This window comes from Strongylocentrotus purpuratus, unplaced genomic scaffold (assembly GCF_000002235.5).
Source record: "Strongylocentrotus purpuratus isolate Spur 01 unplaced genomic scaffold, Spur_5.0 spur5_scaffold_21, whole genome shotgun sequence".
NCBI classification, from domain to species: domain Eukaryota; kingdom Metazoa; phylum Echinodermata; class Echinoidea; order Camarodonta; family Strongylocentrotidae; genus Strongylocentrotus; species Strongylocentrotus purpuratus.
Genome location: NW_022145607.1, coordinates 4,919,662 through 4,934,653, shown reverse-complemented (window position 1 = coordinate 4,934,653; position 14,992 = coordinate 4,919,662). Strand labels below are relative to the sequence as shown.

At 36.1% G+C, this 14,992-nt stretch overlaps 1 protein-coding gene across 2 annotated transcripts in view; it reads right to left on the bottom strand.

The window, feature by feature from the left end:
- Positions 1-636: 636 nt before the first annotated feature.
- LOC574628 (N-chimaerin) overlaps positions 637-14,992 on the bottom strand; it is a 29,361-nt gene continuing 15,005 nt past the window's right edge. The window contains exons 4-11 of one of the 2 annotated variants that reach the window (XM_011675764.2): positions 11,726-12,014; positions 11,182-11,247; positions 9,489-9,573; positions 8,315-8,488; positions 7,394-7,471; positions 6,380-6,517; positions 5,749-5,863; positions 637-4,859 (exon numbers count right to left, since the gene is read on the bottom strand). In XM_011675764.2, coding sequence (XP_011674066.1) covers positions 4,679-4,859; positions 5,749-5,863; positions 6,380-6,517; positions 7,394-7,471; positions 8,315-8,488; positions 9,489-9,573; positions 11,182-11,247; positions 11,726-12,014 — 1,126 coding nt within the window. In that variant the 3' untranslated portion in view covers positions 637-4,678. Of the gene's footprint in view, positions 4,860-5,748; positions 5,864-6,375; positions 6,518-7,393; positions 7,472-8,314; positions 8,489-9,488; positions 9,574-11,181; positions 11,248-11,725; positions 12,015-14,992 lie in introns of both variants that reach the window. The other variant, XR_004065840.1, reaches the window with a different exon arrangement.

The window sequence follows — 14,992 nt, the reverse complement described above, 5'->3', positions numbered from 1 at the left end:
AACCTGCTGCTATAAAGTATAACCTGATGTTAAAGTGTAACCTGCTGCCATAGGCGGCGCCACAGGGGGGCGGGGGGGGGGGGGGACAGGGGAGCACCTGTAATTTTGTTATTATTCATTTTCTCTAAAGCAGAAGTGTTTTAGGGGCAAATTTTTTGTTGCTTATATATCCACAGGGGTATCCAAGTTTAAGTGAAAACAGACCAATATTGATGATAACAATTGGGAAAAACTGATCTGATCGACTCCTTACAAAGATAAGGAGCAGGCACCAAAATAGCAATATGTTAGATTTCATAATGAAAACGGTATTAATACTATTTCCATGAAATGTAGAAAGACTATTTATAACTGGATGAGCAGATGAGTAACTGTGAAGTAGATGCTGGACATAGTGTGGTAACGCATGACGGTCAGTCTCTAGATCTAAGACGTACACGAACAACGAACGCGCGCCGGCATCACGACCGCTACGGCCGCGAGCCCGTTCGCTGAAGTAAACTTCTTTTTCAAAAACTTAGGCGGCAGGTTACACTTTAGCGGAGTTTTCACTTTAGCAGCTTAACAGACGCCCCCCCCCCCTTTAAGAACTAGTTATCATGACATAAACATAGAAGAAAGAAACAAAGTATAGAATTATTATTTGATACATCACATTTATTTCATGCCATGAGGACATGAAAATATTGATCATTTTTTTTGTCAAAGCCTACTCTTATATTTCTACAACCATTCTAAATGTACAAACATGATCTTGTTTGTCCCATGTGCATTACAGCCATAAGAAAGCCATATAAAAAATTTGTGAAAACTTAAATGCCGCAGTCACTGTTAATTCTACAGAAGTGCATATCATATACGGACGGTGTGATGAGTCGTTTGAAATAAAAAGAGATATTCAGTCCAATGAGTTCATACATGCTTACAGGACGAAAAGAAAATATCAGTTAGATCGTTTTAGTAGGAATAATTCACTGTTCATAGTAGAGAAAAGAGCACTTGTTTTGTCATTTTACCATGGAAGAAATTTGAGGAGTAAATTTGATTGACAAAAAACAACAACAACAACAACAAGGTGTTTGGAAAATAATAACTGACAACATATCACCCATATAGCATTCAGGTTAGTGACTTACTTGGGTATTTATGGTCTTGGGAAATTGGTATATCAAAAAACTTAGCAACGACCATACATGTACATCTCAAAATGTGCTGGAAATTTTCACACGGTCATTAAAAAAAGAAGGAGAATATACTAGACAGTAACACATGTATGCTTTAACATAAGCATATAGGTGGGCGGTACCCAGAATTACATCATGGTTAAAACATTACATATATCTTAGCACAGATCTTGGAAAATGTTGAAAAGTAAAGCCTTTTCTAAGTGTGCAATAAAACAAAGAACACACCTTGTTTTCAATAAGAAATGAGGTAAATTTTACATGCTTCAGTTTAGAAAGAAGAAATCATTATTAATCAACAGAACTTCAAATAACATATGAATGCATTACAAGGATATTCATTATACACTAACACTTGTCATAAATACACATTATAGGAAAGACATCAATTAAGTAGCTCATGTGATAAAGAACACATAAATCTCAAGTCTCATGTTTTAATCACTGAGAATTGATCTTTTATTGATATCTTTAAAAAAAAAAAAATCTTTACAAAAGTATGGGTGATCTTCAAAGTCATTTTACATATGCAATCTATCCCATGCACACAAAGTGAAATAAAGATGCATTTGAAATGAATAATAAACCAGAGAAAACAAAAATCAATTTTGATCTATAATCCTTTATATATTGAGTGATTATAGTTTTCACTGATTGTGTATTAAAACATTACTACACATTGGCCCATGGCTTGGATTTCCTTAATACTTGTCCACCAAATAATACATAATCTAAACAAAACTAGGTGAGGTGGTGAGATATTACTTGCTTTAAATACAGTGGCAAGACAGAGAAGTGCAAACAATATCAACAAAACCATGTTACATTACATGAAATTAGTCTAAAACATATCATACATACATAGTTTGATAAATGCCTTCTAGCAATGTTCTTACGATACTTTCCTAATGGGATCTTCAACTTCGCTGATGAGAAACATATACATATCACAGACATACGGTATATTACATAACAGCATACAAGCGCTTTCATCTTCACGAAGACAAACTTTTGTAACATTGCATTGAAGAACACTGATGTAAAAAATTACCTTGCTCTTATCTTTATATACTGCCACTTGATGTGCAGTCTCTTCTAAATATATATATATTTCATTTTTATATTTATATATTATATACCAAAAATAACAATTATACATACACATTCATATATCAACAATCAACATCCGACTCCATTCGTTTCATACAGAATGGAAATTAACATCTCTTCAGTTTTTGGAAGATTTCTCTTTCTTTTGTGTCCATCAAAAAAAAAGGGGAAAAAATCCATGATGAGATCATACATTCTTAATGTTTCCATCCCAAATAAGAAAGAGAGAAGTCCACCACATGGATAACAATTGTGAGGCAAAATGTTTTAGTTCTCAACAGTCTCTTTTTGACTTCCAAGTTTGTACAATTTTTAGAACAACTTGTAGAGCACCTTACTTTTGCACAGATGTAAGCAACCAAGGTTGAGGGCCAGATTGGTATTGGCTGTATTGTTAAACACCATGTCCCAAATTCACAAAGGAGGTTTAAATTTAATCCATTGACATAACCCATGGTCTAAAATTAGCCCAAAATAAGCGTGACACAGTCAGTGGTCCAATATTAGACGTAAGGTACGCTTCATTTGTGCTAATTTTAAACCATTGGTTATGAGTTATGAGGGTTTAAACCATGGGTTAAATTTATACCTCCTTTGTGAATTTGGGCCTATGAGTTCACACACAAAGACAAAGATCATCTCCTTGCTGACAAGGACTTATTAAAATGAATTCCCCTTTATTACAATTTTTTTACGAAAGAAAGTGGACGACAAGAAAAGCAGAATCTAACCAACCTACCAAAGTTTACAGGATTTTGAGAACACTCATTTTGCACCTATTTGGATTCTGTGTTCTTGAAAATGAAAGAAACGTGTTTGTGTTTCAAAGTAAATAAAGAGTAATATTATCGGAGGAAAAATAGAGATGCCAACGTAAATGCTAAGATTTGCACATGACTAACAACTTTCAAGACTGTACGCCTGCTATTTCTGACTACAGTAATGACATAAATCTATGTTTGATTTGATTCTATTCCTAGATCATGGTACTGATGGTGTCCTGGTTCTGGATATAGAATCAAATCTCTTGCACGATTCCCATAGGTATCACATTTACATGCATGTACATGAAGAATGCTAAAGAAAACAAAACAATGATATCAGAATGCACTAAGGGTATTAAAAAATAACCATAGAAATATAGTGGTGGACTTCATCCAATGATGCATCTAAAGAAAGGTAAAAAAAAACACATTTAAGGTAAAAAATTATTGGAAAAAGACAGACGAAATTTGGAATGGGAAACTAGAAGCTCAAAGGCTATGTACGTCATTAAAAACAAAGCTGAGATAAACTAAGAGGAAAATTTGATATTTTCATTTCAATTTGGCAAAATATTTCTTTACAATGAAACAACAGTTCTGTAATTGGCCAAGATGTCATATCATCAGATTGTCTGATTTTAAGAAATTTGATGACATTCATTTCAAAATAGCTCATAAATGTGACACAAAAAATTCTATGGTTTGAAGTCAAAGCAGAATCTTTTTCTCAAAATAAAGATTTAGATGAATCCATGACCATGTATATCCAACGATAAAGGAAGCACAAATCTCTGAGTTATGAAGCAGCGGGGATTGCATAGATTTCAAGAATGAACCTCAAAACCAATAGATTAAAATAAAGTAGAAACACCCTGCTGGCTTCAATGGAGTTGACCTAATCATGATATGCAATTCAGTTTATGGAACACTCCATTGATGAATAGGGGATACAACAAGAACACCCAAAGAGGATCATTTGTCGCATTAAGTATTTAGTGGATGTGACATTCATTCAGATACATTCCTTGGTTTGACTTATGAAAAGGGAAAAATCTTCTCACACTTGATATTTTGTATCATAAATTGCCTTTGCCACAATAACATTTTTTCACACTGGCATAAAGCTGCAATATTTTTTTGTCTTTGCACACAAGTAACCATTCTTTCACTAGGTGGGCATCTCAGTGCATCTATTGTGACTTACATTTGTGAACCTACATATATTAAGTACAGTTAAAGAAACATCATTCAAATCTACCGCTTGGCAGATGTGTTTCATTGTTATTTGTCTTGTGATTGCCGCAAGATCAATCATGAGCACACCAAATAAGTCAACTCACGATGATATCAATATTCTGGAATCAATCTAGTGAATGATTTGGACATAATGCCTAGCTGCATCATCAGCTTGGTGTACCACAGGACCTCCAGAGGTACCCTTAACTGTTCTGAGGTCATTGACCTTTCACTTGAGTGGAAAGAACAACCCTGTTTAGGGTTTCTAGAATATAGATCATTCTATACCAAAAGTTGCGCTACATGTTAGATCAATCTTTGTTTTGATTATTTCTGGTGATGAAGAAATGATTTCCACATGGGCATCGTCATCAGGATCATCATTTACTTTTGGAAGAGTGTGTCGAACTCCTCGATCATGATCTCGACACTCTTCTTCTGGAAGTGGATCATGTAGAGGTCATCAATGACAGGTTGGTTAGAGGGCGGTCTCATCAGGGTCGGTCCAAACACTATACCAAGGTTCTCTATGCTCATCTTGTTTTCTTCTTGTAACTGAACAACTCTGAAAGATTGAAAGGAGGAGAGATTCATTGAGATTGCATTGATAGTTATTCTTGCATTCAAACTAAGGGTACACATTTTTTAATGAGTTTACCTGTAATAGCATCAAATACTTGAAGGAAAAAAATCCAATATTTTGAACAGAGGAAACTTAAAAGATACCTAGATTTAGTAGATGATTTAGTGCAGTACTTCAAAATGGCTGCAGTATTCAAATACACAGAAGCTGGGCTTGTCTTAGACATAATGACTATATAAAACATACATTTGTACAAAATTTGAAATGGACTAACATGGAAAAATACAAGTAGTTTGAGAAGGAAGAATGAGAAAGGAAAAATGGAGAACAAGAAGGAAGAAATACAAAGTAAAGACAAAGTATTACAAAAATAAAATGCGAAAGAGAAAGAAATAAAAGAGAATGAACACAACAAAATTAAATTAGCTAACAGACTGCAAAGATACTAAGAAGAAGAAGTCAAAAAAAAAAGATGAAGGGAGAAAAAACACATATGTAGACTTACCTAGAAATTACTTAGAAATATTTCATGTCTAATTTTAATTTGAAACCATGTCATCCATTGTTTGGTATTGATTTTAATTCAAAGAAGAAAAAAGATGTTGATATTATTTTGAATTATGTACTTCTCACTATTTACAAAAGTTTTGTTGGAAAAGAATTTAAAAAGAAAAGAACAAAACAGAGACTTCTTCATATTTTGTTTTACCCACTGAATTATCGTTTACAGATAGAAGAAAATATTAGAAAACCATGTATATCCCTCCAGAAATGGAGGCAAATGCTGAAAATGTGAAAATTATTATATTATTGTGAGGAAAAAGAACCAGAAATATTTTTTTTTACAAAAAAAAAAAATATGTAGACTTACCTGACAAGATGAGCCATGAGTAGTTTAAGTGTGTGGTAGTGGGCAGGGAATGTTTGGTAGAGCTCATCTAAGGCAACACAGAATTCTTCAATTTTCTCATGGATATTTGTTTTTTCTGTCAAGAGAAAAAGAGAAAAAATAAATAAAAATGCAAGGCAATGCTGATGTATTACACATACGATTGTACATACGGCATCATGATATATTTGAAATATAGGAAATTTATATTTTTAAGAATTACATTTTGAACCCTCAGACTTTACAAATACTATGGATTAACACAATTTGATTCTCTTTTTGAAGGTATAGATTTATCATTCCCATCTGTTAAAGCTATTCCTTGTTGTGGCCATATGGACATACATTGCCGAAACAAATGAGGGTTATATATGTTCACCTCTAAAAGTAATCTTCCATAATTCTCGACCATCACTGATAACTTTTCATACTCCCATTACATTTATCGAACATAATCATTTTTTCTGATGCTGATGAACACATCACTCCAAAAAGAGGCACCGGGACTGATATATTCCTTTTCTGAAAGAAAATTCTATGGTACAAATATTGCTCATTCCATCTTACAGAGGTCCTTAAGCTTCAAAGAATTGATCTTAATTAAATTACTTACTGGTAGCTTCCACGAATGCATGGTACATCTTGAAGGGTACCAATGGAATAGGTAACTCCCTGAGATAAAGCTTCATGGCTCCGGAGATAGCATTGGTGTCAGGAAAGTCCTTGGATCCGATACGCGCTATCATACCATCTAAGAAACAGAAAAGAAGGGTAGCTTTTATTGTTGGGCTCTTATGGTCCACATTGTTCTAATTCTGTTAACCCCGACCCTGGCTCTAAGATCACAGTCAACTTAAAGAAAACTTAGACCTCCATCTAACTTCCTTTGTTAAACCCGATGTTGGACAAAAGTTTAAACTAAGCATCTGGGAATTTTTTTTGTAAAAGTCTTGGTCTATGAGAGTAGAGAACATCACAATCAAGACTCCAATGCTGACCAACAATCAACAGAATCATGGCAGTTGAAAGTAATGTAATTATTTGTTTGGTCTATTGTCAGTACAGTGTCTGTTAGTCTTACTGGTCTAATTGGGTTAAAGCAAGTATATTGTGTTAAGCTGGTTCTAGGTTAACAATGGGTTGAGGTCCTGTCTGAGGTACTGTGCCATTCAGGATGAATGGCTTACCCACCTGCAATAAGGCACAGACTTTGTCTAAAGTCTTAGTTATCCTCTTTCAGCACAAATTATTCTGTAAGTTACACTCTATTGTCTCCTCTGTAGTTTTGGGCATTATCAATAAATTATAATGTTTGGTACTCTTGTTCTTTCATTTGAATAATGCCTGTTTCGTTGCCATTGAAAACATATATTTTGTGTATGCTACATATACTGTTCTTGACAAAACAAGCAATAAAGAAAACTGCCATAAAACAGCTGGTTATGTAAAGAAGTGTAAATCAGGGGGGTGTTTCACAAAGCCTTTTTTCAATGATAAATGACAAAAATCAGTGACAAATCTTCTGCTAACCAAATCAGAAGCAATGTTTCAGTAGCTTAAAACAAAAAGTGTCATTTGTCACTGATGACAAGTTTTGTGAAACACTCCCCTGGTTTGCGCTTCTTACCTTTGTCAAATCTTTGTCTAATGAGCTCCACATCATCCTGCATGCCTGGTATCCTGTAGAGGCCTTCTAGCCCCAAACCTGTATCGATAGAAAACAGCACAATAGAATTCAACCTTCTCCATAGTCAGTTCAAGGCATGTTTTAATGTATTAGTAGTTTAGGATACATCTATTAAACTTATGCAAACTTTACCATGGCTGTACAAAAGTTCAGGTATGAGAATGAAACATGTGAAAGATTATGAAAGTCTGCACTTTCCTCATATTTCCACTAATAACTGTATGTTTGTGTATAGCACATAACACATAGGCATAATTGCAATTCTCTGTGCACTTAACAGAACAGAATACATGAGTGGAAATGGTATACTGGGTTCATATTTGTGAGATTTGAAAAAGTATCAAATACATATTGTTTCAAATTACTTCTGAACTTTTCATGTGTTTCTATATTTCTAAGGTATTCCGGCAAGTCATTCCATAAAACAGTGGCTGCGTATGAAAATGACCTTTCCCGTAAGACGGATAGTCAACCTGTTTGAAACGTTGAGCCACTCATCTTCTCCAAGCGCTATAGTTCTCCTTAGAACTATAAGCTAAGAAAGATAACAAACAGTCCTTTTCAGGACCACACACCCCCAAGAAAGATTACAGAGTCAGAGTCCTTTCCATGACTCATCAATCCTCTCTCTCACTTTCACTTGGTGCACCTGCAAGCCTACTGTATAAGATTTAGTTTGTGGGCCACTAGGGCTCCAGCTTCAACCTCACAACATATTTCTGCTCTTGTGCTTTAGAAAAGTCCCCCTTAACCCCTATAGCAGAACAGATGTAACATAAGGCTTTGCAGTTTTTATATTTATATAAACTGTAACTCTACCCAATTGTGCAAAATTGAATACAAGCACCGAGTTAGACCTACCTCTGCTTTCGATCTCCTCCACACATCTCTCTATGACGAGTGATGTAGTGACACCATGTGCTCTGGCTAGAGTGGTCAGATCAACGCTGTAGACTCTCTTGATCAGCCTCAGATCTGGTGTGCAATCCCTTGGGACTCTCTTTGAGCACTGCTTGTGGGTACTAAGACCACAGTCTGGAAGGAGACAAAAGATGACAGGTGGTAATTGGTTAAAGAAATGTATATATGGTAATGGTTTCATCAGTTGACAGGTGGTAATGGGTTTAAAGAGATGTATCTAAGGTAATGGGTTTCCTCAATTAACAGCTGGTAATGAGCTTTAAGAAATGTATATAAGGTAATAGTTTCATCAGTTGACAGGTGGTAATGGGTTTTAAAAATGTATTTAAGGTAATGGTTTCATCAGTTGACAGGTGGTAATGGGTTTAAAGAGATGTATCTAAGGTAATGGGTTTCCTCAATTGACAGCTGGTAATGGGCTTTAAGAAATGTATATAAGGTAATAGTTTCATCAGTTGACAGGTGGTAATGGTTTAAAAAATGTATTTAAGGTAATGGTTTCATCAGTTGACAAATGGTAATGGGGTTTTAGCAAATGTATATAAGGTAATTGTTTCATCAATCGACAGATGATAAAGGGTTTTTAGAAACGTATTTAAGGTAATGGTTTCATCAGTATTTATAAAATACACGGTAGCAAATATTTGTAGCTCATAACAGTTACCTTGATTCATAATTCTTCATTCTCCATAATTTCGAGGAAAAAAAGAAGAAGATTATACAAAATGGTTGTTGCTAAGTTAAATGTCAGGTAACTTCCCTCCAGTGAAGCCTGACATCAACTAAACAATTACCAGTTCATTCTCTTCATCTGGTACATGCACATCAGATATAGGGGCCTAGAATACAAATATCATAATCATGAATATCTCGCATTATATTGAGGATGTCAGGTGTGAATTTCGTAAAGCATTGCTAGTTTTTAATGGTACAGCATTCTATCTATGCATGGTTTAACAAAAAAATGTTTGCTTCTTTCAAATGATCAAATCACTGATTGTGGATAATCCAAGCCCTAGTAGTTTAGGCTAAGTACATGTATATGTATACCACCCCTGCCCAAATGGAGTGACTTTTAACAGTTTAAAGCTAGGGCCAAAGCTGTTATACCAACCTGTACACTTGACTCCTTGACTCTTCAAACCCCATAGGAAGTTACCACAGAACATACACCAGTTAAGACCAACAAACGTGTGCACCTGAAGAAGAAAAAACAGTATTAATAAATGCTTTACATCATTACATGATCACTTTCATAACTTTCATTACTGTGTGGCATATAGAAGAACTTGGATGGATGCTAACTAGAAATTTATGTCATGGAACCTGTGAAACCTGCTTTAGTGGAACAAATGCATGCACATGTATCTACGATTTTTCAATTTTGTGCAAAGTGGCAAATTAAACAGACTAAAAATCTGCTGCCTTTATCTTTTTTCTAGTCAATACACTAGTGCTCACTGGTAGGGGTTGATCTCTAATCACCCAATCCCTCAAAAGGCCTGTCCTCATCAGCTTGAGATTGCCAAATAGCCCGCTATTTCTGATTTGGGAAATAATCCTGAATTCTTCATCAGTTCAAGACTTGACCTCAAAACTTGAAACTCGAGCTCGAGAAATTAGCTCGAGATATTTTGCTCAACGTTCGCACTCAGCGAGTCTTCGGGCTGGTGAAGGCGCACCGGACAAATAGCGGGATATTTTGTAAACTAGCCCATGATATCTTGGGACGATTATCTACACAAACTTCGGGCTGATGAAAATGCCAATTAACTGGATAATTTTTTATTGGGATAGTTCAAATAGCGGGATATTTGGCAATCTCGAGCTGATGAGGACAGGCCTAAAGAGTAGGTCTCTTGGTTTCTTATCTAGGTTTACAACTCCAGACAGATGAAATAAACACCATCAAGTTCAAATACATTACACCTGTATACATATATATAATTACAACCGATTCATAGCTCATGATGGACCACTAATAGCTTCCAGTCTCCTATAAGATGAGGAAGCTAAAAGATAATATTCTCTTTTATATCTAACTATCAAAACAGTATATTCCTATAATGGAAGAAAGGCTTCGATCCTCCATTTTATAGAGACGCAATGAAGTGAGGCATTGATTTTTTCCTTAACCATAGCCAGTGTGCTCTAATTGGTCTAAAGCTAAAACATATGAATAATCATAAGTCATCGTCAAGTAATCATTCCCACTTTTAGTATGGAGGGTTTATTTTATTTGCCACATCCTGAATCGGAATGTGAATTGAAGATAAAACAGGATGGGATTCAAGTAAAATGATTGGACGCTCCCGACTTTCAGATACAACAATTAGCACATCATAACAAGGTTCAGCTTCAAAATTAGTTTCTTCTAAGTATGTAATTAGCAAATCATTACTGTCTATTTATCGGAAGGGCATGGAGTGATGTGGGCAGACCAGAATCTTATGGATAGAAGCAAAGAGACCTGCAGTTCACAATATTATGGAAGGAGTGGCTAGTAGTGTAGTAGTAGTAGACTTTATTGGACAACTTGTTTAGCACAGGGCTAATCTGCCACAAGGTTCAGAGAGGTATTGCTTCCGCTCCATACTAGATCATGACGACAATAAATTGCTAACTAGTATGTACAACTTATCATAAATCTATGAAGTTGTGAGATAGATTTTTTATCATCTTTTGCCCCTATATTTCAGTTCCAGTTCAAATATTTTCAAACAAAGGGGCACACTCTAACCTTATACAAGGCTATGAACACAATAGTTGCCCCTACATCTACCAGAGTCGTAATATCTTATTCTCACCTTAAAGACATGATCTTTTTCTACCGTAATAGGACCCGGGAATGGCCTGGTATTCCGACCATCAACCTGAAAGAAAGAAGGAATGGAAATAATAAATAATGTACAATATGTAAACAATAAAGAGGGTAGCACTCATAAATAAAAAATCCAGGAAGCAGCGGATCGTGACTGCAGTGGAGGACAGCTTTAAGGCATGGCATGGGGCAGTTTGGCAGTTGCCACAAATGAAGCATGGGTACGAAGGGCATTGTGGACTTATCTACACCACAGTAGCACATGTACTACCTGGTATAACGGATAGATATAAAGTGCTTAATTTCTTTCTGGAAAGAAGTACTGTATAGCACTGTGATCAGGATGCCCTGGTTCACATTTCAATCCTAGCCAGTCTAGGAACTGATATGACATTACAATGCAGTAATTTGCCTCTCCAAATCTACACTAAGACTTGTTAAAGCTATAATAAAGTCCTGTTTAAAACTCCTGTATAAGGTACAAAATTTTCCAGAGGGGGTAGAGATCTAAACTCCAACAGCCTACTCACCATGGAGTTTTTGGTAGGAGGGCCTGGTGGAGAGTGATCAGGCATACTTTGCGGTGTACTGCCGTTACTGTTACTCTCCTGTGGCCTCATGAACGTAGCCTGTTTGGAGTATTTGTCATAGATGGGTTCCTCAAATTCAATGCGTCCGATGTAATCTGCTGCTTTTGTCTCGACGTACATGGTGATAAGCCCGTCGGCCACCAAGTCGTGTACAGTGTCGAAACGCTTGTCTGCGACATAATGTTGCCCATCGAAATAAAGCCTGAAGTGTTTTGTTGCACCAAGCAATCTAAAGAAGAAAGAGAAGAAATACAAAATAAAATTATATTAGATCAGATGATCAATGTGCGTAAAATGCACAAAGGAGATTTGGAATCATGATCTTCTTTGTTGAAAAGAGAAAGTGAGGTCAAAACGTTACAAAGCATGGTACCTGTATAAGCTTTTAACCATATATGGACATTAACTTCACCTTCACATTTTGATTGTTTCCAAATGAAAGTGAATGTACCTGTAGGCAGTATGCTTTACAGGACTAATTAATTCATCATTTCAGTAGCATAAAATGTTTCATATGGAGATGTAGATGATTCTATGCTATATCAAATACATTTTCCTTCACTACGAGAATTCAATCATCTTGACAGTACATATGTATGTCTCTTATCAACGTTTAAAAAAAAAATTGCAGGCTTCTCATGCACGGTTACAGTCTTATCTCTCTTTTGAACATCATGTACCCCCCTTTCTTAACAGGCTCTAAGCATGCTGATGATTGACATACAAACCCAACACTAATGCACCCCGCTTCCCTTTTCTCACCCAATCCCTCTCACACACTTCCCCTAACCCCACTTTATCCCACAAGTTCCTCTATCATCACTCTCAAAGCCACCTCATCTCTGAGACATTCCAACAAACGCTGTGATTTCCAGTGCTTCCTCTAGCTACCCCACTGACTACCAGAAATTCATCCCGTGTTAAACCCACTCAGGTTAGATGCATCTTGGCAGGAAGGGGGTTTAAACAACTCAGTACTGGGATTTCAAGCACTTCCCAACCGAAACCCACTGACTACCAGAAATTCATCTGGTATTAAAACCATTCAGTTGGAACTCTCCTGGCATTATGGGGTAAAGGGGGTTAAAACAAACTTGGCGTATTATCCTCTTTCAGGCTATCATCCTCCCCAAAGCCTTTGTACTTTGGCAGAATTCAGCCAGCTTCTCTGAGTCTCCTCATCCTTCTTACCTCCATGATAACATATAACACCAGAAAATATTCCCTGCGCACAGAAATCATACAGGATCCCCACATTATGAAATAGGAAGGGTTAAGGAATTAAACATATTCCGGTTCATTTCCTAACTCCTTTCAGTCATCATTTCCTCCCTCTAATCAGAGAGACTAGCTTCCTCTTTAGCACCAAACCTAACCCCTTCTCACGATTAACCTATTATAATAAAAAATAAGATATTTTTAACCCTCTCTCATCCAGTAATACAACTTAGTTTTAAAATTAGTGTAGAAATTAGTCAGTGTTTTTGCAATGTCATGCCTTTGAATCCTTATAATCCCTATGGGATAGGAAATGGATTGTCAAGTGTAAAACACTATCCACATCTCCCGAGATATATACCACCCATACTGCAATGATTCTTCTAAGGCACACCATACACTTCCCTAAAACCAGGAAGAAAACTTTCCTCCAAGATTATAATATTCAGACTGTCTGAAATATATAAATGACAAAATTAGTCCTACAAAATGGACAGGTTGCTCAATCCCTATTACTTTCAAAATTGTAACGATTCATATCTTGTACTTGTACATCAAATAGTTTGAGATAAAAATGTCATAACACATGATGCTTCTGAAAAAAATACTTCATACTCAATGCACAGTCCTTTATTTTATCAATATTTCTTAGCTCAAATGTTATACAGTCAAACCTGTCTTTAGTGACAGCCCAAGGGAAACACAAAAAGTGGTCTTTGTAAACAGGTTCCTTTTAATAGTACATGTTTCAATGAGAAAGCACTTTCATTTTCAAGGGAAACAAAAATGTGGTCTTTGTAGACAGGTGGTCACTAAAGCAGGTGTGACTGTATGACTGTTAGGAGCCAGAAGGGCGCGTGACTCAACTACTTTAATATTGAGTTAATACCCTTCTGGCTCTGAACAGAAAAGAGATATGGCAAAGAAGACTAGGTGGCTGAAGTCAAGTGATTCCATGCAATGAGTGTTCAATTAGGTGTAGGAAGGTGTTCAAACCAGACGGAACCAAACCTAGGAAATGTCACACCGTCATGGCTCAATAAAACTGCTTTGTTACTGCCACAAACATGATAGGAAACGGCAATTTTGAATAATGAACTTGCTGCAAGCATGCCTTTGTCTCGGTTGAAATATATTAAGGTCACAATTGTTTTGCTAATTCACTGTGTGATTTTTCTTTGATAATTCTTTTTGTTTTTATACTGCTATATAAATAATTCATTGTGTAACTTTTTTGTTGGCAATCCATTTTTTTCTGTTAAGGCTTTGTAGAACGACAAGAAATGAATCTGAAGGAAAGGTAAAATTCATTCTCAGATATTAAGGTAAACTTTGAACAAAATGTCATTGGGGATTACTCTGATTTCCTATATTTAAAAGAATTGGCAGATGTATATTGTTTTTTCATGAACATTTGATTGAATGAAAGTAGAATAGTTGATATCTATCCAGCCTTCATCATGGTCAGGCCAAGGCCTGTTTTATCAGATGCAGCCAAAATTAGAATGTGATTATTACAGACCTATTACAGAAAAATAGACAAAAGGAATGAAAGACAGAAAGGTAGAGAGAGAGGGGGCGAGAGAGAGAGAGAGAGAGAGGGGAGAAGAGAGAGAAAGAGAGAGGGAGAAAAATAGAGAGAGAGGTAGATAGGGAGAGAGAGAGGGAGAGGGAGAGAGAGAGAGAGAGGTGGGGGGGAGGGATGTTTTCTCAGATGCAAGCCAAAATTAATTCTAAGGTGATTTACCACAGACCTATACCGTATGTAATATACAGAAACATAAACTATAAAAAAAAAATAGAAAGAGAGCGAGAGATACAGAGGGGTAGACATATCATGAGTTATCCAAAACTGTCCCCACATAAAATTTTGAAAATGGAATTGCGTTCAAGGACTGGACATGGTATAACGTGACCATGACCAATGACAGAAGATAAAGGAGATATGATTCTAAAACAGACCCGAGAGTATACAATGCTAAGCTCTGC